The 23,608-nt window shown below is 44.4% G+C and overlaps 1 protein-coding gene across 4 annotated transcripts in view; it reads right to left on the bottom strand.

Moving 5' to 3' along the window:
* Positions 1 to 576: 576 nt before the first annotated feature.
* The window catches only part of SH3PXD2B (SH3 and PX domains 2B), a 105,454-nt gene continuing 82,422 nt past the window's right edge, over positions 577 to 23,608 (bottom strand). For 3 of the 4 annotated variants that reach the window (XM_079964785.1, XM_079964783.1, XM_079964784.1), the window contains 7 exons: positions 21,732 to 21,866; positions 18,827 to 18,931; positions 14,558 to 14,675; positions 11,226 to 11,452; positions 10,687 to 10,736; positions 8,957 to 9,082; positions 577 to 6,736 (listed from right to left, as the gene is read on the bottom strand). In XM_079964785.1, coding sequence (XP_079820911.1) covers positions 5,198 to 6,736; positions 8,957 to 9,082; positions 10,687 to 10,736; positions 11,226 to 11,452; positions 14,558 to 14,675; positions 18,827 to 18,931; positions 21,732 to 21,866 — 2,300 coding nt within the window. In that variant the 3' untranslated portion in view covers positions 577 to 5,197. Of the gene's footprint in view, positions 6,737 to 8,956; positions 9,083 to 10,686; positions 10,737 to 11,225; positions 11,453 to 14,557; positions 14,676 to 18,826; positions 18,932 to 21,731; positions 21,867 to 23,171; positions 23,394 to 23,608 lie in introns of those variants that run through there. The other variant, XM_079964786.1, reaches the window with a different exon arrangement.

The raw sequence follows: 23,608 nt of genomic DNA, 5'->3' as shown, positions 1-23,608 counted from the left end.
AAACACTTTTGGAGCTCTTTGCAGTCCAGTTGGGATCCTTTGACGCCATCCACGCATGTGACCGCTTCACAATTCCTCGCTGCAGGTAATTTATGAACAAAGAGGACCTTATGGGACACCACAGCTTACTACCTTTCATTGTGAAAACTTTTGGTGAAGGACTTTTTATTTTCGAACAAGCTTTATAGAACGTTTAGCAAACCACTTGTATCCCCATTGCTGCTTGGGCATTCAAACTACTCCCAAATGTTAAAAGGTTACTGCAACAGGTCTAGCCTTGGCAGAAGCCCCCCCCCCCCCCCCCCGTGTGTGTTTAATAAATTCACACTTGAAATAATGCATTATTCCCATTTCTCTAGCAGGTATGGCAGAGAAGGAAACAGTACAACCTCGGTAAAAACTTAGCTCCGGCAAGATTACACCAAGAGCAAGCGATACTCTTGCTTCTTTTGAGAGACAGATAGAGGCCACTTTCTAGGACTGTGAGTGGGGGGCCTTGCAGCCCCCTAAGTGAAGCATTTGTTCTGTTAAAACAGCATTTGACACGTCGGATAGGCAGAAGGAAAAAAGCAAAAGTGTTGTAACAATTCTGCTTGAAACCAGTCAAGCTCATTTTTTTATTTCTTTTCCTAAAAAAAAAAAAACCCCAACAGCCACCACCCTTTAATGTTGGAAGTATACATGATATTTTACACAGGCTACATCTATCATCCTCAGAAACCCTTCCCCCCCACCCCCACCCCAAATCCCACCCACGGTAAAGTACAGATTGATACAAGTTTACATAATACGAGACATTAAAACAGGCTTCTAATGTTTGCACAGGAAGGCAAGGCCATTTAGGCAGCCTCCCTCCGCCTCCAACATCCCAGTCAGAGGGCTGCAAAGCCGGCTTTGGTAAGCAAAAGGCTGAATATCCTTTATCCCCATAGTAAAGTTAGTTACCCTGGGATGTGATTTAGTGAGCTTGGTGGAAGGAAAACACAGTATGTGACTGTGGGCAAGTTTTACCTATGTGTCACAGGCAATAATTAGAATGATCCCCCCCCCCCCCAATTCAGCATAGGACAGCTTTCAGCAGCCTGTGCCATTCCAGATGTTGTTGGATTACAACTCTCAACTTCCCTGACCACTGACCTTGTTTGCTGGGTCTAATGGGAATTGGAGTCGTCCAACCACTTCCGGACAGCACTGGTTGTGGGAGGCTGGCCTAGGACAAAGTACTGAGGGAAGGCTTAGCTCACCAATGCTTCTCATGCCCAGCAGGTTAGGTCAGTATCATTGTCTGCATCCTGTGCAATAATAAAAAATGAGGCACAGAGGTGTGTGTGTCATGGGCTGCTTTCAGACACAGCACTATCAGTCCAGGGCCCCTTCTGTGAAGGTTTTGCCAAGGATAGAGAGGTGTGTGGAAGGAGAGCCCTGGGACTCGTGAGGAGGAAGCACCTCAAGATCCAGCAAAATGGGAACAAGAAAGGCCCTTGGGACGGAGACTGGGGTGGGTGGGGGAATGAGTCAAGTTGCTTCTCTTCATAGTAATTTTTTTTGGTATAAAGCAATCTATTTTGGCATCATGTTGTAGTGTTTACTACCACACACATATAATCGAACAGAGAAGAGGGAAAAAGCAAATTCTTTACCTATCTGATGACATCACTAGAGCAGTTATCATAGGTTCAGAGCTGGGAGATGCAAGCACAAAAAGTGAATAATCAAATTTCATCTCCCATATGGCACAAAGGATACCTTGCTTACTGGCCATGCAAAGATGAGTGAGACCTATCTAACATAGAGATAACAAACGTGGTATCTTCCAGACGTTGTCAGACTACAACTCCCATCAACCCTGATCATTGGTTTAGCCAATTTATTAATTAATTTTGGAATATTGATAACTGCTAAATGTTACAAAATACCATAACAGTATACAACAACAACAACAAAACAACAACAAAAGTAAAAATACAGTTAAAAAAATAAAATACTGCAGTGAACATACAGGTACATAGAGGATAAGGTGATGTCTCAGATACCCTGGTACCAAGTTGTTTAGGGCTTTATACTCTTAACAGTAAAATCTTAAATTTGGTCCTGTAAAGCATTTTGCCATCCAGTGCAGTTCTCTCCAGAAGGCAACCTGGCCATAAGCTATGACTCCACATTCTGCATTCGTTGCAGCTTCCCAACCAAACACAAACTCTACACAGAGCACACTGCAGCAATTCCATTGCAAGGGGACCACTGCATGGGCCCCTGGAGCTAAGCTATCCCTGTCCGGAAACAGCCATAGCTGGCACACCAGCCAAAACTACCAAGAATTCCAAGGTACTGGAGCCCCCAGTGACAACAATGGATCAAGCAGCACTCTCAGACTACATACCTGTCCCTTCAGAGGAAGTGCAACCCCACCCACAGCAGGTAACTGACCTCTATCCTGGACAGTAGGTGCACACACACACAGGGCCCTGAGTCTTACCAGGATTCAGCTCCAGTTTATCAACCCACCACTAAGTCCAGACACTGGCTCTGGGCTTGCGCACCATACCTGACTCAAATGCCAAAGAGAAAGAGTTGGGTGACATCAGTTTATTAATAGCAGTTAGCTCCAAATATTCTAATGGCCTCACCCAAAGGCTTCATATAGGCATTAAACAGAACTGGGGACAAGATGGGACCTCTTAACATAACTGCCGGGAAGCCAACAGGCAATCTTCCAGTGCTAGTCTCTGAAACAGGCTCTAAAGATAGGAACGGACCACTGAAGAACATGCCCCCAGGTTCCATCTCTAAGAGTCAGTCCAAGAACACCATAGCGGATGGTATCAAAAGTCACAGAGATCAAGAAAGAGTAACATAGTCACACTCCCCCTATCCTTCTCTAGACAATGGTAATTTATCAGGGCAACCAAGGCTGATCTGTCTCCAAACCAAGCCAGAATCCAGACTAGAATGGATCTAGATAATCTGCATCCTCAAAGGATGCTTGAAGCTGGTGATGGGAGTTGTAGCTCAACAACATTTAGGGTACCATGTTGGCTACTGCTGATCTAAGGGATGGACAGAAGAAACACTACAGCACTAAAAGGACAGTGCCTGTATCTAAGCTGGGACCAAAGCAACATGTCTTTAGGGAAAATGACATGATGTGAACTTCAAGTGCTGATTTTCAGAAAGCAAAGTTAGGAGATGGACTCCTAAATCCTCCATTTTTTAAAAAATAACCATTATATAGGAAGATTTATGACAGTATGCAGATTTAACTTAAGCCAGCCTTCCTCGAACTGGTATCCTCCAGGTGTCGAGTTGCATGTTCTCACCACCCCTATTAGCCCTACTGGCTGGGGCTCATGTGATGGGGATTGTGGTTCAACATCTGGAAGGCACTAGATTGGGGAAAGTTGGCTTAAATTAAATCTGTATACTACCTGATTAAAGCAGGTAAGTGATGTTCAGCCCATGGGAGACCGAACTAGGCAGACTCACACCAATAATACACACATGGGAAATCATTGACCCTCTCTTGGTCAATGCAAACATGGTTTGTTTGTTTTTTACTGTTAGATCAGCAGTGAATCTATCCAGGTTTATATTTCTGAAAATAAAACCACTGATCCATTGCAGCAATGGTAAGATTGAGAGCAGGAGGCATTGCTCACGGCTTTTTCACACCCTGGAGATGAATACACATACACATGTATTAAATGAAAGGGGGGCAACGTATGTGAAGACATATATATTTCTAAACGCACATTTGATATTTCTTTCTCTGATGCCTCATGACCACTGCTCCAAAATATACATATGTCGTATTAAGCACATTGTGCTCTGAACCCAGCCCTCCTCTTATGAGAGCCATTTCCATGGCATCACAGAAAATTGCCATGGTCCATAGTTAAAGAGGCCAGAATCAGACACATGCCTTCCCACTCAGATAAGTTAGAACAGCCCCAAGAACTATTGTTTTAGCCTCGCTGCATAACATCCACATTCCCCCCTCTCCACCCTACAAATCAACATATGGGTGAGAAACATGCTTTTTGGAAAGGGTAAGGAATAGAAATGGGTAAGGAATAGATAAAGTGGGGAGGGGTACAGCAAAACCTCCGTCCCTTGTGAAATCTAGATGCTACTTCCAGGTTGGGAAGCCTTGCAGTATAAATTATTAGCACCTACTGGAGGGCTACCATCCTGGCAGCTGTCATCTACCAGACCTGAGGAATCATGATAGGACAGCACTAGAGATCTACTTGCGTACAGGCGTGAATGCAGCTGTGCAATCTGTCCCTGAAGAGGCAGCACTTTGTTCTGCTAGCAATCCTCCTGCCAGGAGGTCTTGGGAGTTATTTGAAACCTTACAGCGGAACAGTATGGATAACCTAATATAATATCTGCTTTATTTACTAAAAGGAGACTATAATACTGGGAGGGGAGCCTATACAAAGAGGTCAGCACAACAGACATCAAAAGAGGCGTTAATGTGGGACCTACAGTGGCAGAAGGATTGCTCAAATATGGGGCAAAAGATACTTATACAAGGCTAGAAAGAATCTCTTAGCAGCTACTTGGACAGGCCTTTCCACCTAGGCATATCCTAGAACATCAAATTACTTATTCAGAGGCATATTAGCATCTGAATAACAGCAAAATGTGGCACGTGGTATTTAACAAGGGAACTCAGCACAAACAGTGGCTTTTCAATTTCTCATTTCCATTCATTGGTTAGCGGGACTCACTTCCATTTCCTCACCAAGCTGAAAACAAATCACCCAGGTTTTTACATTCTAACGTGTGTGTGGGCCTTTTGTTTGCTACTGTGTGTTCCAGAACTTGAGAGACAATTTTAAAGAACACTTTTTTTAATCAGTCAGCCCTGTGAGGGGCAGGTGGACCTAAACCACATGGAGGGTGGGGAAGGGACTAATTGTGTGTGTCTCTGTGAATTAACCTATTAAGAAGTATTTAGGGAATGAGCTGCCAAGAGTAGCAACAGTAGCAAAGCTACACTAATAGGAAGGCCTGTTTCCCTTGCTATTCTTTCTTGGAAATGACACAAGTTGGAATGTATGGTATCCCAGATACTTAAAAAAATAATAATAGAGCCAGCCTTATGAAAAACTATAAATAAACTAATTAAATATTTTGATACTAAAATGGGGAATGTTGAGCTGCTGCTTAATCTGAAGACAAATGGAGGGGCTTATGGTTTTTTTCTGAGATAATTGGAAGGAATCCAGCCTTCCCAACATGGCGCTCCAGCAAGGACCTTGCAGAACCACCAGCCGCTGCTGTTCTTCTCTCGGACTTCAAACAAGGTCCCTTCTTTAAAGCTGCTGGTTTCTTCATCGCCATCAAAATCTGCCACAGCCACATAGAGGGCTTCTCTGGAGACGTCTGAACTGGTGATGGGGACGGATCCTTTCTCCCTCTCCACAGGCTTGGGGATTCCTTTTGGGCCTAGGCCGCTTTTCGCTTTGGCATCATCTTGGCACGGAGCTGGCAGGAAACCTTTGGCTTTTGGTGGAACCAGCATCGGCCTGCCAGGCACAGAGGCAGCTCTCAGTTCAGGCACTTCCCTCTGTGGAGCTTTATTTTCTGGAGAGGGGGCGAACAAAGATGCAGGCGATGGTGTGGAGGCTTTCTTGGGAGGCGGCGGCCTCCTGGGTGGTACCACAGGCCGCTGAGGTGGTTCCCTGGAAGCTGGAAAGCTACCCTTGGAATCAGCCTCACTCAGCTTTGCAGAGCCAAAAGGAACTTTGGATGAAGCAGCCTCCTTGAAGACTTGGCTGTCTGGTCTGGATGGAGGCCTCATCTCCACAGCTGGCCTTTCCTGAGACCGGACAGAAGATTCCACAGGAAGTGCGTTGTTACTGAAGGCACTCTCGCCAGCCGTGGGGTCCTGATCAGAAGGCTTCTCTTGCGCTTTGGCAGGCCTGAGTTTGCTCCTCAGGTTGCAAATGTCTAGTTTGTCATCTCCCTGAGGGGGATCTGTCCTAGGGGCTGCTGCTGGCTTGGGTCTGACCTGAGGCTTTGATTTCAGGAAAGGGTTCGGGGTCCCAAGCTCAGGCTTGTCCTCCGGGGGCTCAACTTTTGGCTTGGCAGGCTTAACAGTGGGCCGAAGGTTCGGCTTCTTCACCTCTTTGGGAGACACCTTGTGCCCACACTCTAGCCCCATTTCGTTTTTCAGCTGGAACAGTTTCCCCTTCTCTGTTTTGAGCTCTGGCTTCCTGTTGTCCCTTGGAGGGACAGCCTGCTTGGGGGGAATCGCAGGCAAAATCATGCCAGGAGGCTTCGGAGGTGGCCTCTGTTCCAACCGCTGCCTTTCTATCAACTCCTCTTCAGATTTAATTATGGATTCCTTCCTCGGAGGGAGGCTCGGCTTCTCTTCGGCGTCCCGATCACAAATCTCCTCGTACCCCACGGAGAGAGATGCATCGCTGCTCTCTGGCAGGGCACCCTTGGAAACCTCCTTCGTTTTCCATTTCCCTGCACTGTCTATGTCATTGGGTGGTGCTTCAGGCAGAGGCCTGGATGGCCCAAAGGCTTCTCCATTAGAGCTGCTCTCTGCCACACTGTCACCAAGCCGGAGCTGCGCCATTTCATTCGGCAGCGGTGCCAAGAAGTTAGGTCTAGATGCGTTGCTAGTTTTCTTGTACTTGTCAATGAAAGTAGCTGGTGCCCAGCCTTCCTTCTCCTCTATCTGGATGTACCACCAACCACTCAGGTTCTTCTCAATGACCTGCGGAAGGAAAGAGAAACACCATGCCTTAGGTCTCTTGCCGCACCAGTAGCTTCAACTGCTCACATCAAAGCTGAGGGGGTTACTTAAGAACAGAGGTGGCTAACCCCCAGCCCAAGGGTGAAGCCATACCCCAGCAATTTCTTTTATGCCTCCCTCCCAATTCTAGGAGCAAAGGTGGTGGTGGAAATTAAGGAAGAGCTTCCACTTTCAAAACCATTTTTTAAAATTGCCATGGAGTCTCATTTCAGCCTTGAATCTTTTGGCATTTCCTCTCATAGTTAAGGAACTGCAGAAAGCTGTAGCTTCCTTATATTGCTCTTTAAACTTCTTATATTGTCCTAACCTTGGCCCTTCACTCTGCTTAACAGAATCTTCTGTTATTGAATTTATCTAACTGTCTGAAGGCGAGAATCATTTGACAAAGGACATTTCGTAGGTGTACAAGTTATTTTGTGTTTGTGCACACCTACAAATGTAATATGTGGATGCCATGCATGCATCTGTTGCAAGGGGAGTCATAGATTGGCTGCAACTCCTTGCTGAGTTAACACTCAGTAACACAACTGGGCTTGTCTCAGTGTAATGTATGAAATGGCTGAGGCCCTTGTGCAATACAAAATATAATCATGTACTTCTAGCTAGTTTGCACTATTAAATGGGAATCACTCTCTTGTACCGGTGCATCCACCCATGCATATGTATTCAGAGCATCAAAAGTAGCAGACCACCTTTCAAGTCAGCTCTCTTCTCCAAGCAAACGTGGACACACACAGCACAAGAATCCAATTGGCCAAGAAAACTACTTGGCCACTAGGTGTCAGCAATGAGCCATAGATGAGGTACCACCAGCAGGATAAAGGTAAAGGTACCCCTGCATGTACCGGCCAGTCTTGACAGACTCTAAGGTTGTGCGCCCATCTCACTCAAGAGGCCAGGGGCCAGCGCTGTCCGGAGACACTTCCGGGTCACGTAGCCAGCGTGACAAAGCCGCATCTGGCGAGCCAGCGCAGCACACGGAAACGCCGTTTACCTTCCCGCCAGTAAGCGGTCCCTATTTATCTACTTGCACCCGGGGGTGCTTTCGAACTGCTAGGTGGGCAGGCGCTGGGACTGAGCAACGGGAGCGCACCCCGCCGCGGGGATTCGAACCACCGACCTTTTGATCAGCAAGCCCTAGGCGCTGAGGCTTTTACTCACAGCACCACCTGCGTCCCTACGCCAGCAGGATACTAAACTCCAAATTTTTAAAGGCTGATACAGCTAATTAACATCCCCATTTCTAAATGCGTGCGTGCGTGCGCACGCGCGCGCGCGCGCACACACACACACACACACACACACAGTGTAGTTGTGTGTGTGTTTTTATGGAGCAAATCACTTCAAGAATCTTTTTTCTTGTATCAATAAAAATCTTTTTAAAAAAAGATTCTTGAATATAGTGGTTGCATATATAAAATAAATAAAAATATTTTAAAAATGTAATTTTAATTGGGGCTAGGGAAAGAAAAAGTGGGAGAGAAATGCAATATATAAATAAATAGTAAGCAGTATGCAAATATTTTAAGCTGATAAGGCAAAAATCTGACGAAGGAAAAAGTGAAAGTTCAGGGTGAGCAGGCAGCTGGAGGAGATCAGTGCCTGCATTACCAGAAGCTGAAAGATGGTTGCAGTTTCAGCACACATTCCATTCATGGTGGAGAAACAGAGAATACCTCCTTTTTATACTTCTACCTTCTCCCAGTGAAAGGGGCTGCTAAGCATGTGTGGAGGGAGGATGGAAAGGTGAGCTGTTCCACACACCTTTTAAAACGGAATACGAACATACCAGTCAGACTAGAACACAGCACACCAGGGAGGATTATCCTTCCTTACTCACCGATAGAAGGACAGAAATTTGACCCTCATCCCCAGTGCTTTTTTCTGGGGCGGATGCAGGAGCACGCATACCCCTAAACATTTTGTGAATCTTTGTACTTTTGTCCATTTACTGTATTTATTTTCCACCATTTGAACTATAAAATGGTTATTTTCTTGAGTCAAAATGGGAGTACTCCTAAACTTTTTTTTTGGGGGGGGAAATAGCACTGCTCATCCCTGTCAATCATCAGCATAAAGCAACTGTATCAGACAACTACTGCAAACACAAAGGATTTAGCATGCGGACCCATGGAAAGCCCCAAAGGGCATGGAGAAGAGCAGGGCAGGATGCAGCCTCACCTCTACTTTCATTCCTGCTTGGAAGCTGATGCCGTCCGGGATAGTAGTCTGGAAGTCAGCAATAGTGTAATACTCCTCTTCCACTTGCGGGGGCACAGGAGGCTTAGGCAGGTTGAGGCCACGGGGCTGTTGCAGAAACAACACACATCAGCCTACTTCTGTCCGAAGACGACAGGGGACAATATACCCCACTGCCCTCCAAGTTAGCCCACAAGGAAGGTAGCATTTGGCTGGCAGGTTCATGTGGCTTCACTGATTTACTGCTGACAAGCTCATCTTTCAAGAGAGGCCACACAGGATTAAAGATGCTGGAGATGTTTAGCAGGTCTGGGCCTGGAAACGAACTTCCAGACGTCATACTGCTTGCCTCGAAGGGGAGGAGAGCCTTAGGAGCTCATGAATCCTTGTGCAGCTCAGATTAAAATTCAGCTCTGCAGAGAAGTATTCCCAGCTTCAGCCCTGCTTTGAATGGCTGCTCCTGGGAAAACTATTGCTGAAGAAGCAAAACCCCCTCACTTTTCCCCAAGGGATCTTCTTACCCTAAGAGTTCCCTCTGTGGGGTTTTATTTTCAACTCTCTGTAGACTCTTTTATCAGTGAATATAGTCACTTTCTAATACTATGTTATAAAAAGAATGACTTGGAAAATGGGCCAAGTTTGCTTTAAAAACAAAATCTATTTCAGGAACATCTATACAGACATATCTCAACTGCTGACCCTGCTAGCTGTGTGTGCTCCAGGGCCTCATGGGAAAGGCAACGTTTCCTCGGTCAATCCCTGAACTTGAGGGGAAAGTTGTATGCATAGAGAAACAAATGCATAAAGCTTATAAGCAAAGCTTTCCTTAGCCCATGCTCCCATGACGGATTAAGAATATATACTCTATATGCATGCAGTGTACAGTAGTACCTTGGGTTACATATGCTTCAGATTACAGACTCCGTTAACCCAGAAATATTACCTCGGGGCAAGAACTTTGCTTCAGGATGAGAACAGAAATTGTGCTCCGGTGGCACGGCAGCAGCGGGAGGCCCCATTAGCTGAAGTAGTGCTTCAGGTTAAGAACAGTTTCAGGTTAAGAACAGACCTCCGGAACGAGTTAAGTACTTAACCTGAGGTAACACTGTACATTGTCACATATGGTAGGTAAGTAGGCTTATTTCCAGAGCACCTGTGCTATGGAAACTGCCACAACTGAATTATATTTTGTGGGTGGCTGCTGGCCATAAACACAACAGAAAAGGCCTGTGCAGCTATTTCAAAACAGAATGGTATATACTCATTCGTAAGGCAAGAGTCCCTTGACAGAAGAAAGCAGATCGGGGGGGGGGGGTTAAGCCTCACTCCTGCACCAGCTATATAAGGTAGAACCACTGCACATGTGGATCACAAGGAGGAATATTAGGGAAGCTTCTCATGCAATGAATTTTGTGCATGGGTTCAGTTGCACAGGGCATGCATGTAGAAAGAACTATTTCCCCCTTTATATATTGCAGCAATGGCCTGATCCTTACCAGAGCATTATTTTATCACTTCCATATTCATCCATTCATTAAGAAGCAAGTTACATACACGGACATGTTTGCACATGGGAATCTATGCCAAAATGCAAAATGCGGCAAGACAAGCTGCGTCCCTTTCTACCACCACTGGTCTAGCTTATTTTTGTTCTGTGTATTTAATAATGCACCAGAACTCCCCAGCTTAAAGCAACTGTGGCCAATACTTACTATTGTGAGATCTCGACGAGGAGGGGGTCTCTGTCTCATCTTTGGTGATTCTGCCAGGAAAATATTTCATTGTGATTAAAGGATATCAAAACATGCTTCAAAAAGTGATACTTAAGAAGAACTAACAAGACCCCACCATTCAAGTCTGAGGGGGAAAAGAGCAAGAGGGAAAGAGAGACTGTGTGGGTACATGTATTACAGAGATGGGGTGGGGGGTGGGTAGGTTCACACCCAAACCTACACTAAAATCCTGAACAGCATTCCCCCCTAGATGCATAATGTCCAAACAACTGCCACCAAGTTTGAGATATGCTTCATTGGAATAGCAGCAGAAAATAGAATGCAATACAAACATACACTAGAAAGGATTCCAAAATTTACCGCCACATTTGCTGAACTGACCTAAATAACCCCAGTTCTACCAATTATAATTCTCAAGAAGCCACAAAACTCAAGAGCCATGAAGACCTTCCTGCACCACACCAGGCTAGCATGTCCTACAAAGAACCCAAAACTATTGTTCATTCTTTCCAACTTACTTCGCCTAAGGTCCACATTTGGCAATGGGCGACCATCAAACCTTCCATCTCTTTGGTTGTTTGGGCCATCCTTGTCTCGGCCCGCCGAGTTCTGCTGCCGGGAGATTCCATCCAGGTCTAGTGCATAGGAGTGGGCGGAAGTGGCAGATCCCACTTTTGGAGCAAGCATGTCACCACTCCCCTTTTTCAGGTATGATGCTGGGGCCCAGCCCTCCTGACCCTGATACCTGCAGCAATATGAATAGTCAAATTATTTAGACTTCTGTCTCGTTCTTATCACGGCTACAGCCAGCCTGATTCATAGCAGTTCTTGAGAGGCACAAAAAGGGTTCTGAATCAACATTCTGAGAAATCAGACTGATCAATCCAGATTCCCCCCCCCCCCCATTTCATTCTTCCGTTATCTGAGAGATACACTCTTGAGTATCTTTCAAGACCCCATACCTTCACAATTATGAATGTTTGCTTATTGTGGATTAAACTAATTTATCTCCCATTTTTCCATAGATGCCCAAGGTGGCTGTACCTCATTGGGGGGAAAGGCTAAATGCTGGCAGTATGCTGTGCTGTAATAACCAGTCTCCAGATGTGGAATGGATTATGGCATACAGGGACAGCAAGACTAATCTGGAACACAGGAGTCTCCAACCCATTATGGGTGCATCACGGGCACAGAGAAAGATCCTCTGATCATTTGTTACCTGAAATGCACTGGACTATTCTAATGTAGTGAGTCCAGAATCCTTACTGCTTATTTTGAAGCAGCATGACAAATGTCACAGAGTCTAGTGGGCCTGACTAAGGGCCACATCGTATATTGCAAAATTGACAGGTACATGTTTGTAGACCATACGTATCAGCTGTGTCCTTCAAATGCAAGGATGAGGGAACCTGTGGTCCTCCAGATGTTGCTAGCCTACAATTCCCATAATCCTTGACCACTGGCCATGAGGCTGGTGAGAGATGGATGTTAAGAGCATCTGGAGGGGCCAAAGACTGCCCCACCTCTGCTATATTGTGTAGAGGCAAACTGTGTACTCTCACCATGTGGACACCTGGGGGTGGGCGGAATTTTTCAGCCTACACCCCCTTCTGGGAAACCACAGAGCAGCAAATGCGAAATTTGCTGTTTGTACACTAGATTAGTTTTTACACATTCACACATCCCTCTCCATCCAGGCACATTCTAGCCAGGCAAAAAACACACTCAAGGAGGGCGCAAAGCAGGACTGGTGAGGGCTGTGTGACCTTGGAAAAACCCTGAGGGCCTCATTTGGCCCCTGGACCTGAGGTTCCCCATCCCTAATGCATACACTGCATATACATAGAGATCTAGGGCCAATCACATTTCTCTGTGGCACATAAGCACAATGTAAAAAAGAAGGTATAACAGGAAACAACACTGGGGCATGTGGTAATAACAGGTGCATCTACTTTTCTGTCACATGCAAAGCAGTCTAACTCTTGGTGTTTCCAGTTCTTATACAAAGGTCGCTACTTTTCCAGTGTGCCGTTTGTCTTCTTTTCTTACATCAAAACCATTAAAAGAAGAGAAACCCAAAACAAAACAATAGCCCTAAACCTTTACCGTGACTCAGAAACCACATCCACCAAGGACATCTGCCAGAGAGGAGGGACTGGTGCCAGCCACAGGAAAATGCCACCTTAGTGGCCAGAGGCAAAGATGCTAGGATCAGATGACGCCAGCTGCTGCGCCTTTAATAGACTCGAGATTCTTTGAAGCAAATTTCCTCAGTTTAAAATGTCAACACACATTCTTTTTTCCTGGTGTAGTGGTTGCCAATGCTGCAGGTTCATTGGAAGGTTACGGAAATCAAAGCCTGCTTTCTGCTTTACCTCGACACTCACTTTGTCAGTGTCAGCCCAGTGTCAAGACTTACAACTAATGTAGCCAGAAGAGACCTCTAGTTGACCAACCAAGGGTTAGAGAATAGTCATCAAGATATTCTTTTCTTGTGCTTAGTTTGCCCATTATTTCTGCTTGAGTTCTGTTATGGCCCTGATCAATATGGCTGTAGTTGCCTTGTAAACAGGGTGTTGTATTTTTGCCCCATCTGATTAACACATACATTTTCAACCATTTTCTATTGCAAATGTGAACCATATTTTAGCTGTCCCGTTACAAGGCACTTCAAAAATCTATAGCCAGAATTTTTTTTTATTAAAGAAAAACAAACCAAAAACAAACAGCAGCCTCTTTAGGCAACACAGATGCAAAAATCTGATGGATGGTTGACTTGTTCAACAGCAAACAGAGTGCACAATTGAGAGAGATGCTTTGATTGAGGAGCAAGAAATATACCAGGCAAAAAGAACAGAAAGATGGGAGACATTCCCCCTTAATTTAAGGATGCTGGAGGATTTCACTCATCAGTCTGCAGTTTCATTATGTTGGAGTCAGAAGTGTAGAAATGGGTCTCTTACGAAAAGTAGGTACTAAAATAACACACTTTTTTGCATCTAATGAACCAACCTGTGCACCACCCAGCACTTTCAGTTGCAGTCATTGTGACAATGCTGTGTGTGTTGGTTTGGTTTAAAGCAGAGACTGTGTGATAAACACATTTTACCACTAAAAGGAAGTAAGTGCCCTTAACTGCAACGACAACTGCAGCAGCATGCAGTTTAAGCCAATAAAGGAGCATGGTTCAGGGCATTCTCTACAACCTCTTTCCCCAACTCAACCGTTCGAGTACCTTTCCCCCTATGCATTACAGCATCTTTAAAGGCTTTTTTTGATAGCCAAAGAACCCACCTCTTTGCACCCACCATTTTGTGATATGAAAATGTAGCTTCAGTGGCACATCATGCCTTGTTACCTTTTGGATAGTTTCCTTCACATGTTTCCGAAACCCACAAATGTGTTGGTGGGACCACCTTATATACCAAAATGTGCCAATGAGATTTTCAGGGCATCTCATTGTCCCGAGGCAATATGCCATCTGTTCATAATGCAAGAAGCAATTCCTTTCAACATTAAAGTATTGCCTCTGTGTCTCCACTCCTCTTCCTCAAAGAGCTTGTGTTATCTAATTTTTATCTCCTAGAAACAGAGCAGAATGCCACAAAATGCATTCCTCTACATCAGTCATTCCTGGAGCTTTGTGTGTCTTAACCTGATCTCTCCTTCTGTCCCTTCTTGGATGGAAGCTACCCTCTCCTAAGGGTGCTTTGCAAGAGACAGAGATAAGCATCATTGGGTTTTAGTACACAAGACTGCAGTAATAAATAAATAAAAGTAGCTTGCCCCTTATATTCAGGCATGCCTGCCTCCCACTGGTTCGTCTTCATTAACCCCGAATGAAAGGTACCTTATCTTCCACCATCCTTCCAGGTTCTTCTGGATCACCTCCACAACAGCCCCTTTGTCCAGGTTCATTTCATCTTGGTCCCGAGCAGTGTAGGGGTAAATGACCATATACTTCTCCTCTGTTGGGAGCAAAATAGAAGAGAAGAAAACAAAACTTGTTACAAGTCCCTGTTTGTTTAAGTCTTGCACGCTGAACTGGATTACATGGCATGGGAAGGTTGGCAATCGGGTGCATCACACACCAGGGTCGAGAGCCTATCCACCTGACACAAGCTTCCAAAAATCTACTCACATAACTTGTAATACCCTCCTGTAAGTCTAATGAACCCTATCAGCCCCTGCCTGGTGCGTGACAACCTCTCTGTTTTTCCAATTGAAGACAGGCAGCTGTAATAGGTGGTCAGTGGAAATGAGGTGGGCTGCGTACACCAGGCTTGTCAGGGGTGGGGTGTTGCACAGGCCTGTTCTAAAAAGAATCTGCTTCTCCATTTGCCCTAAGTGTCTGATACCAAACACCTTAAGCATCAGTTCCGATGTTGTTTCAGCAGCTTTATCTGGGTGCACAAGTGTTCATTTGAGTGCTCCACTCACATGAGCGCTGTAACACCAGAGACTCACAGATAGCTTCTCCTGTGCAATTAAAGAGACCATGCTTCTCCCATGTTATAGCACTCAAGGAACCACACCACTCCAATAAGCAGCTATTTCACAGCTCTTGCAATAACTCCACTGGTTCCAAGATTGCATCCCATTCGTTTCCTCTGTTTCTCCTCGCCTGGGGTCATGCTGCCACCGTCGAGCTCTCTTGCAAAAACAGTGTGCTTACTTGACCTCTGCCCCTGTTATCATGACAACCATTCCCTATCTCTTACATCACAGATAGACAAGGTGGTAGCTTCCAAATGTTGTCGGACTGCAGCAACTCTCCTAATCCCTGACCATTGGACATGCTGGCTAAGCCTGATGGGAATTGGGAGGCCAAGCACATCTGAAAGGCTACAGGTTAGCTGCCACTGCCTTCCATCCTCCCTAGTACCAGACTGTGGGTAAAGTTATGGGGGAATGCGCATTATGCCAACACCAGAGCCATAAGGCTTGTAACCAATTTCCAGTGACGATCCAGAGGAAAAGGAAGTAACAGCTAGCTAAGACTAAGCGGAAGAACTTGGTATCACTAAAAACATAATCACGACAACTCCACAGAAAGAGAAGCAAGAAATCCAAGCACACACACACCACCTGCATTACTGACAAATAACAAACAATGCTTTTGTGGCCTGCTTTCCCTATGCACAGCTGCCAAAGTGATGCCAGCTAGTCTGCCTCAGCAAGACTGCCATTGGCATTCAATACTCATCTGCAGTCCCCATTTCTAGAAATGCCTCATGCAGAGCCAGGAATCAGTTTCACAGCTAGTTTAATGATATCTCTGGCAGGAAGAGCTGAAACAACATGCACAGTCCTTTCCACTTACAGAACTGCAGTATATGAGCTCATCCACACTTCAGTTTGAGTTGCCACATTCTCCAGGAAAAGCCACTCTTTACTGCTGATTTGGAGCAGGTTTTTCGTGGACTTATATTTCCTTCCATTCAGTTGCAAAGTGCAGGTTTTCCCGGGGAAGTGGTGGGGCAAGCAGAAAACCACTCAGACCTATGCTTTCTGGGCATGGGACAAGCAAAGTGTGGACAAGCACTTGGTTAGACTAACATAACCTTGAACTGCCAACTTCATGATGAGGTACTTCAGTGGATGTATGTGTCCACTTGAAATGTTTAGCCATAAAATGTGTTCCAAGTGCCTGAGCACACAACCAACATGCTCCACGTATCTGAAGAACATGTATCTGAAGAAGTGTGCATGCACACGAAAGCTCATACCTAGAACTAACTTAGTTGGTCTTTAAGGTGCTACTGGAAGGAATTTTTTTCTTTTATTTTGTTTTGACTATGGCAGACCAACACGGCTACCTATCTGTAACATGCTCCACACTGTACTTCAGAAGCACATCAGCAGAGCATCAAACAGATGTCATGGCATCAGGATGCAACAGGAATTATAAGGAACACAGCCAAAGCACGAAAACTCTGAGATGTGGCCGATTACATCCAGCAGGTCTGTGCCAGTCTTTGTTTTCCTTCTAGATTTAAGATAAGCTAGAAACACTGTGCAAGAAGCAAATATCTGAGTCAACTAAGGGCAACCAGACAAGACATTAAATGTATCTTCATATTTAACATGCTAGTGTGTGCTTATTAATTGCATCAGCCAGACGTGTGTGTGTGTGTGTGTGTGTGTGTGTGTGTGAGAGAGAGAGAGAGAGAGAGAGAGAGAGAGAGAGAGAGAGATAATGTATAGGCTCACAGCAGTTATGGAGGGAGAATTTAAATTTTGCACGCACATATCCTTGCAGTCTTGAGGAAATTCCTCTTTTGAAAGGGGGTATTTGCTTTGGGAGAGAAATGTCTCCTATTTTTTTTTTTAATAATATTTATTAAAAATTTTCCAGAATAAAAAGGAAAGATAGCAAGAAAGAAAGAAAAAACAAATATGATTTACACTTGGTTTCAGTGGCATCTTTCCCGGACTTCCCCCCCTCCCCCTCTTGTATTCCATTTCCCTTAAATTGATTCCACAGATTCTTACCCCAAATTTTAAAACCTTATTTGTAATTTTAAATAACCCATTTATTCCAAATTAATTTATCTTATTTATCTTAATGAACCATTTCTCCTTATATTTTATATAATTCCCTAAGATCGACCCCATTTCCCTTCCACGAATTCCCCTATTTTCAAACAACAAACATGAAAAAAGAAAAGAAAGAAATAATAGGGAGAGAAATGTCTTCTAGAACAAATACTGGCTTCTGAGATTTTCCTTAAGACCATAACAGGGGAAACAAAGAGAAAAATTCTCTCACCATGCCAGCTGTGAGCCCAGTAATTATCAGCCCACCCAATGCAATTTGCATTTTTTAGCACTTGCAAGTTGAATGTAAAGGAGCATTTAACATCCTCTCTAGTCTGGCACAGAAGAGCAGAACTCCTAAATCATGAGGCATTGACACAGTAAGTACCAGAAGCAGGAGAAAGAGGGGTGGGTGGGGGTTTAACATATATGACCAGCAATGCACACAAGGAAATACAAAGGGTGGATTCCCAGTGAATAAGTAATATATTACATGCAACAACACATGCAAACACCACAATGGGCAGCACATGCAGAAACGGGAAGTAGACAAATGTCCAAAGCACAAATGGAGGTCAATAAAAGCAATCTCCACAGCATCCACCTTGACCCCATCCACTGGTGTACAAGTCCCCAAGAGTCCGACGGCGGCCCACGTGCCTGGGAAGAGACCAGTATCTCCATGGGACTGGGAGGAGCATGTTGGGGAAGCAGGAGAGGGACAAAACAGGGTGTAAGGAGGCAGCTCTTCACTCCTTGGAAGTATCAGCCTTGTTTAATAGAGCAGACAATTCCACAACCAGACAATGCACCTTGATCCCTCCATAGCTCATATGAAAGACTTGGATGCTTTGCTTAACAAAGGCGTCATATTAAAAATGAGAAGTATCTGCACCTTCTAAAAAAGGAAGGAACGAAGAAATCACAACAAACTGAAGAAGTTCCTCAAAAAGCGTTGTGCACTTTTGACACTTTAGACCTGTTTTGTTGATGTCTGTCTCTGCATTTCTCATTCCATCACAAGAAGCCACCATGGGGAGGACCTAGTAAAAACGTCACAGGAGCACCTGCTGTTGCCGCATTGTTGAAAATAAGTGCATGTGAACTTGAGCAGAAAGGGGAAGAGAAACCACCGTGGAGTCCATGTAAACCACTTGGGACTTTCCAGTGTGAACAGCCATAGCAAATATTACTCATGTGCAATGCAATAGGATAACAGCAACTGTCATAAAAAGAAATAACCCAACAAAGCACCCATTTAGGGGTCTTAATTCAGAATGTGTGCTTTTCATAGCAAAAGCTGGTGTGGCTTGTGGCTCAAAGCTAGAGGAAACGTTGGATACTGAAGGCTGGGAAAGGCTCAAGCGAGCTCATTAGCACCACCTTCTCTGTCAGTGATATCCAGTTCAGCCTTCATGGGAGCTTGCTAGAGAGAAGAGATACTAGGACTTTTTAAAATGCAAACCAAACTGGAGTTTTTGCTCCCTGGACAACAGCCTGAAAAATATAGCTGGACTAGAGCAGTTCAAATAAAAAACCCAGGAATTATTGGGGAGCTTCTCTTAAACCATTTTCTCACCTTCTTCAGGTTGCATTGAAAATTCATCCTGGGCTCCATCCTGAACTTCTAAGCACGTAGCTGGGACCCATCCTTGTTCATCTGATGTGCTCACAAACCACCAGCCTAAAGGGGAAGGAAAATAGCATTAGCTGAAAAGCCACATTAAGTTCTCACTTTGGAACTGAATCCATTCCATCCATTCCAGCTGTGGAGAAACAGCTGGGTGGGACAAGAGAAGGAGAACACTTTCCCAGTGGCTGGACCAAGATAATGTATTACCTTACACTGTGACGTGCAATTGTCTCCCTCCTTCATGGCTTTCCACTAGTTACTGAATATCTTTTTAATCTGTCAACGTTCTATTTCACGAAGCAATGATTTTTTTTAAAAAAAGAACTTACTATTTTGGAAATGTTTTCATAAAATTGTACTTTCATCTGTTGTAAGATCCTGGAATTCTGTGTTTACACTAAAATACATGTTCTAACCCACAAATAAATAAAACCAACCTCCAAGGAATTGGCTCTTCTTTTATTTTAGGCTATGGGAGAAAACGTTCTCAGAGTTAACACATCTCAGCTGCTCCCACACTACAGACACTTAATTTTTAGAAGGTCACACAGTGTTTGAATATTTTTTTATTAAAATGATCACATATTTTAAAATCATTGACATAATCATAGCTATACCCTATACTGCTTCCCAATCGCAAATGTTACATCAAATTGGCAGGATGTCCTTAAACGCTAAATCACTTGGTCTATATAAAAAGAGCTCAGTTCTTCTGGAAAGTCTCCAATAAGCTTATAAAGTTTTATGTCACCTGCTAGAAAGTAGATCAGCACTGGAAGAGCCTTCAGAAAGGGGAGAAGGGATATTCTTTAGCCTGTCAGGAGCAGGGGAGATTGGCATTATTTTGCCTCCACAATATTGTCTTCAGGTAGTAGTTTTTGTTATATGAAAATGGAAGCCATTTGTTTTCAGGGGTGAAGAGACACCAGCTAAACCTGCTGCTGATTCTGGAGAGTAAAACAGTCAACAACCCTCTCACCTAGGTCCTAGACAGCAGCCCATAATGTTCCACAGAACCCAATGGAAGCTGCAGAGAAACAAGCAAGACTGTGTTTGCATAGCTCTGCCTTAAGACTTTCTTAGTCACACTAAGCATAACACAATGTTTGGGGAGAATGACAGAACATTGGGAGTTGACTTTTACACATAGATAATTTTATTTCTTTATCATTCTCTTTATGTTGTTGAGCTCGGACAATAAACCCAGCTTAATTAATACAGTAATTCAATTTATTGTGCACTTGTCTTTTTATGTGAATTCAGAATTCATTAAAAAAAACCCTATTCTGAATGGTAACACAAGGTATTCAGGGAATAACTATGAAATGATTTGACCTCTATATGACATCGAAGCAAATCAAGATGGTAATTTATAGAAAGCTATTCAATAAGAGAATAATGTGAAGTTTAAAATTATCCATAAAAATTCAGCACAGTGTGTTTTGAAACAGCAACAACGTTGGTGTCACTGCTTCACAATGGATGGCTGGTGGATAGAAATTGAGCAGCAAGTAACTTGCTTCATTGTGCTGAAAAAAACAAATCGCCTACTAGTATAATCCTGTAGTAGAAGTTTCTCTGTTGTCAAAATGCAAGTCCAAAGCTATTTTTCAAGGCGACTTCTTATTTTACTTAAATAAGGAAGGCAAAAGTATTGTATATATTATTTCCTTGGGTGGGGAAAGACATTAATTTAATTCTAAGCATAGCTCCTTCTACAATAGGTCATGTTACTAAATAAACTAAGATAATTGTAAGAAGATGAGCACATTACTTTCCCATCAAAAAAGCTGGACTGGCAACTAAGAATGGCATGGTCCTTTTATTAATGTAATATGGTGACTCTGAAATGGGAGCTTTGTGCCTGTGTAACTTGTTGCCAAGGACAATACCACCTAAAGCATATAGCTGAGTGATTTGTGTATCAGAGGCTACAATAGAAGCCCTTAAACCTTGGCATTTATTGCATGTAGATGTTAGTCATCACAAGCTGATACATGCATGACCCTCCTATATAGATAGATGCCAGCCTGCTTAAATGTCCCATCCACCTCCACAAAACAGGCACTGGGCTTCAGATCTCATTTGAAACCTACAAGGAACAGGAGATCCTGTTTACAAGCTCTTTTCATAGAATCATAGAATTGTAGATTTGGAACCCCGAGGATCATCTAGTCCAACCCCTTGCAAAGCAGGAATCTCAGCTAGATTGCATATGACGGGTAAAGGTAAAAGGAAGGATGTGGGTGGCGCTGTGGTCTAAACCACTGAGCCTCTTGGGCTTGCTGATTGGAAGGTCGGCATTTCAAATATGCACGACGGGGTGAGCTCCCGTTGCTCTGTCCCAGCTTCTGCTAACTTAGCAGTTTGAAAGCACACCAGTGCAAGTAGATAAATAGGTACCACTGCAGTGGGAAGGTAAACAGCGTTTCCATGCACTTCTGGCTTCCATCACGGTGTCCTGTTGTGCCAGAAGTGGTTTAGTCATGCTGGCCATATAACCCGGAAAGCTGTCTGTGGACAAATGCTGGCTCCCTCGGCCTGAAAGCGGAGACGAGTGCCACACCCCATAGTCGAATTCGACTGGACTTAACCGTCTAGGAGTCCTTTACCTTTTTAGCTTTACATGGCAGATGGCCATCCAACCTCTGCTTAAAAAACCTCCAATGAAGGAGAGTCCTTCACCTCCCGAGGAGTCAGTGAACCAGCTACAAATCCACCTAACAATTATTTTGTCCAGTACACTTTTTACCAGTTTCTCTGCAAGAATATAAAGGGGGGCTTTGTCAAAAGCTTTACTGAAATCTCAAGGCATGTATCTAATTTAAAGCTTCCACTGAGCTCTCCTTACCAGATTCATTCTTCTCAATTATGTCCACCACTTGGCCAGCACACAAGCTAATCTCAGAGCTTTCTTGCTTCTGGTAATCTGCCACCACCACATACTGCTCCAGGACCATGGGATCTGCAGATGCCAAATCTCCACCTGTATCATAGGGAACAAGACAAACACTTGGTCTCCACATGTGCCACAGACTATAATGTGCTTTTCTCGTGATCATGGCAACACCTTAAGAGCCCAATGTGAGCTTTAAGAGGCTAGGTCAGGGGTCTGCAACCTTTAAGACAAAAAGAGCCACTTGGACCTGTTTCCAAAGAAAAAAAAAACCTGGGAGCCGCAAAACTAACGCACGCACCGCCCCCATGCGATGTCACAGCCAGTACAGCGCCCGCCACAGTGGGGACTGTCGGGGCGCACAATGCGCCTCCTCCCCTCGCTAGTATCCGCCCCGGAGCCACGGCAAAGGTGTAAAAGAGCCACATGCGGCTCTGGAGCCGCGGGTTGCAGACCCCTGGGCTAGGTGATGGAGAGATGGAAACAGGTGACAATTGAGATTGGTGCGGATAGGTCCTTCTTGATACTTACTTGATACCATTGTCGCATACTCTGAGCTATAGAAGCAATTACTTTACCAAAGATACCATCCCCCCCCCACCCTATGAATGTCTAGTAAACTTAAAATGTGATGGCACCAGGCATGCCCTCTGGGGAAAGCATTCCATAAACAGAGCTGCCACTGAGAAGACTCATTCTCATGCCACCACCCTCCACATCCTCCCTCAGAGGAGAGCATAGAGATGGGTATCAGATGCCCATGTTGATTCATATGAGAAGTCGTCCTTGTGATATTTGGGTACAAACAGCACAATACTTTATAGACCAAAACCAGCACTTTGAATTGGAAACTAATTGGTAGCCAATGTAGTCACATCAGGGCATGCAAGGAAAGTGACTGGGTATTGTAGTCAAAATAAGATGTAGGAAGAATTACTTGAGAGCAGAGTCCTGAGCAAAGTCTTCAGCAAAAATTCCACTAACTCAAAACTTTGTAGGATTAGGCTACAGTATATGGTTGTTGGGGCAAAAATCTGATTACGCTAATAAACTTGCAAGACCTCACTCTTAACTTGGTTGTTAAAAAATGATGAAATGTTTAAGAAGGAGGGTGGTAATTCAAAAGCCTTTTTCAAATCTATGTTGCAATTAGGATATTTCCAATTAAGCACAGCTAGCCTATCTAGAGAGCTTAATTTCAACTGGTGGTGGTGGTGGGGAAATCTATATTCATTGGAAGGGAGAATAACTCTCCCCTTACATTAGGGTATTGCATGGCTCTTTGCCAAAGATGACTATCTGGAGTCATTTCCTGTGGTCACTCCATCTGGCCCAGCAAGAACTCAAGCTTTGTACTTCCGGAGGATGTGGTTTTGGGCTACAAGGACCACAGACCTCAAGAATTCAGCTGCTCTTTGCAGTTTAACACACGGCTCTTCCTTTGTATTCCAGATCATCATCCTGGCTGCTGTTTGTAGGGCAGATGCAGAGGAGATAAAGGAAAGGAAAAGAAACGAAAAAAGGAAAACCTGTAAGGCCCAGAAAATGTTTTCAGCTTATCCATGCAAAAGAAAGAAGCTACGGGAAAATAAACTCTTTAAGAAATCTGTGGTTTGCTTAAAAATAAAACAAATAAATTCAGAGCCACTAAGGGACGCAGGTGGCGCTGTGTGTTAAAGCCTCAGCGCCTAGGGCTTGCCGATCGAAAGGTTGGCGGTTCGAATCCCTGCGGCGAGGTGCGCTCCCGCTGCTCGGTCCCAGCGCCTGCCAACCTAGCAGTTCGAAAGCACCTCCGGGTGCAAGTAGATAAATAGGGACCGCTTACCAGCGGG

Source organism: Podarcis cretensis (assembly GCF_951804945.1).
Source record: "Podarcis cretensis genome assembly, chromosome: 2".
In the NCBI taxonomy this organism is placed as follows: Eukaryota; Metazoa; Chordata; class Lepidosauria; order Squamata; family Lacertidae; genus Podarcis; species Podarcis cretensis.
The sequence above is the reverse complement of the archived record's forward strand: the minus strand, read 5'-3'. Positions and strand labels throughout refer to the sequence as shown.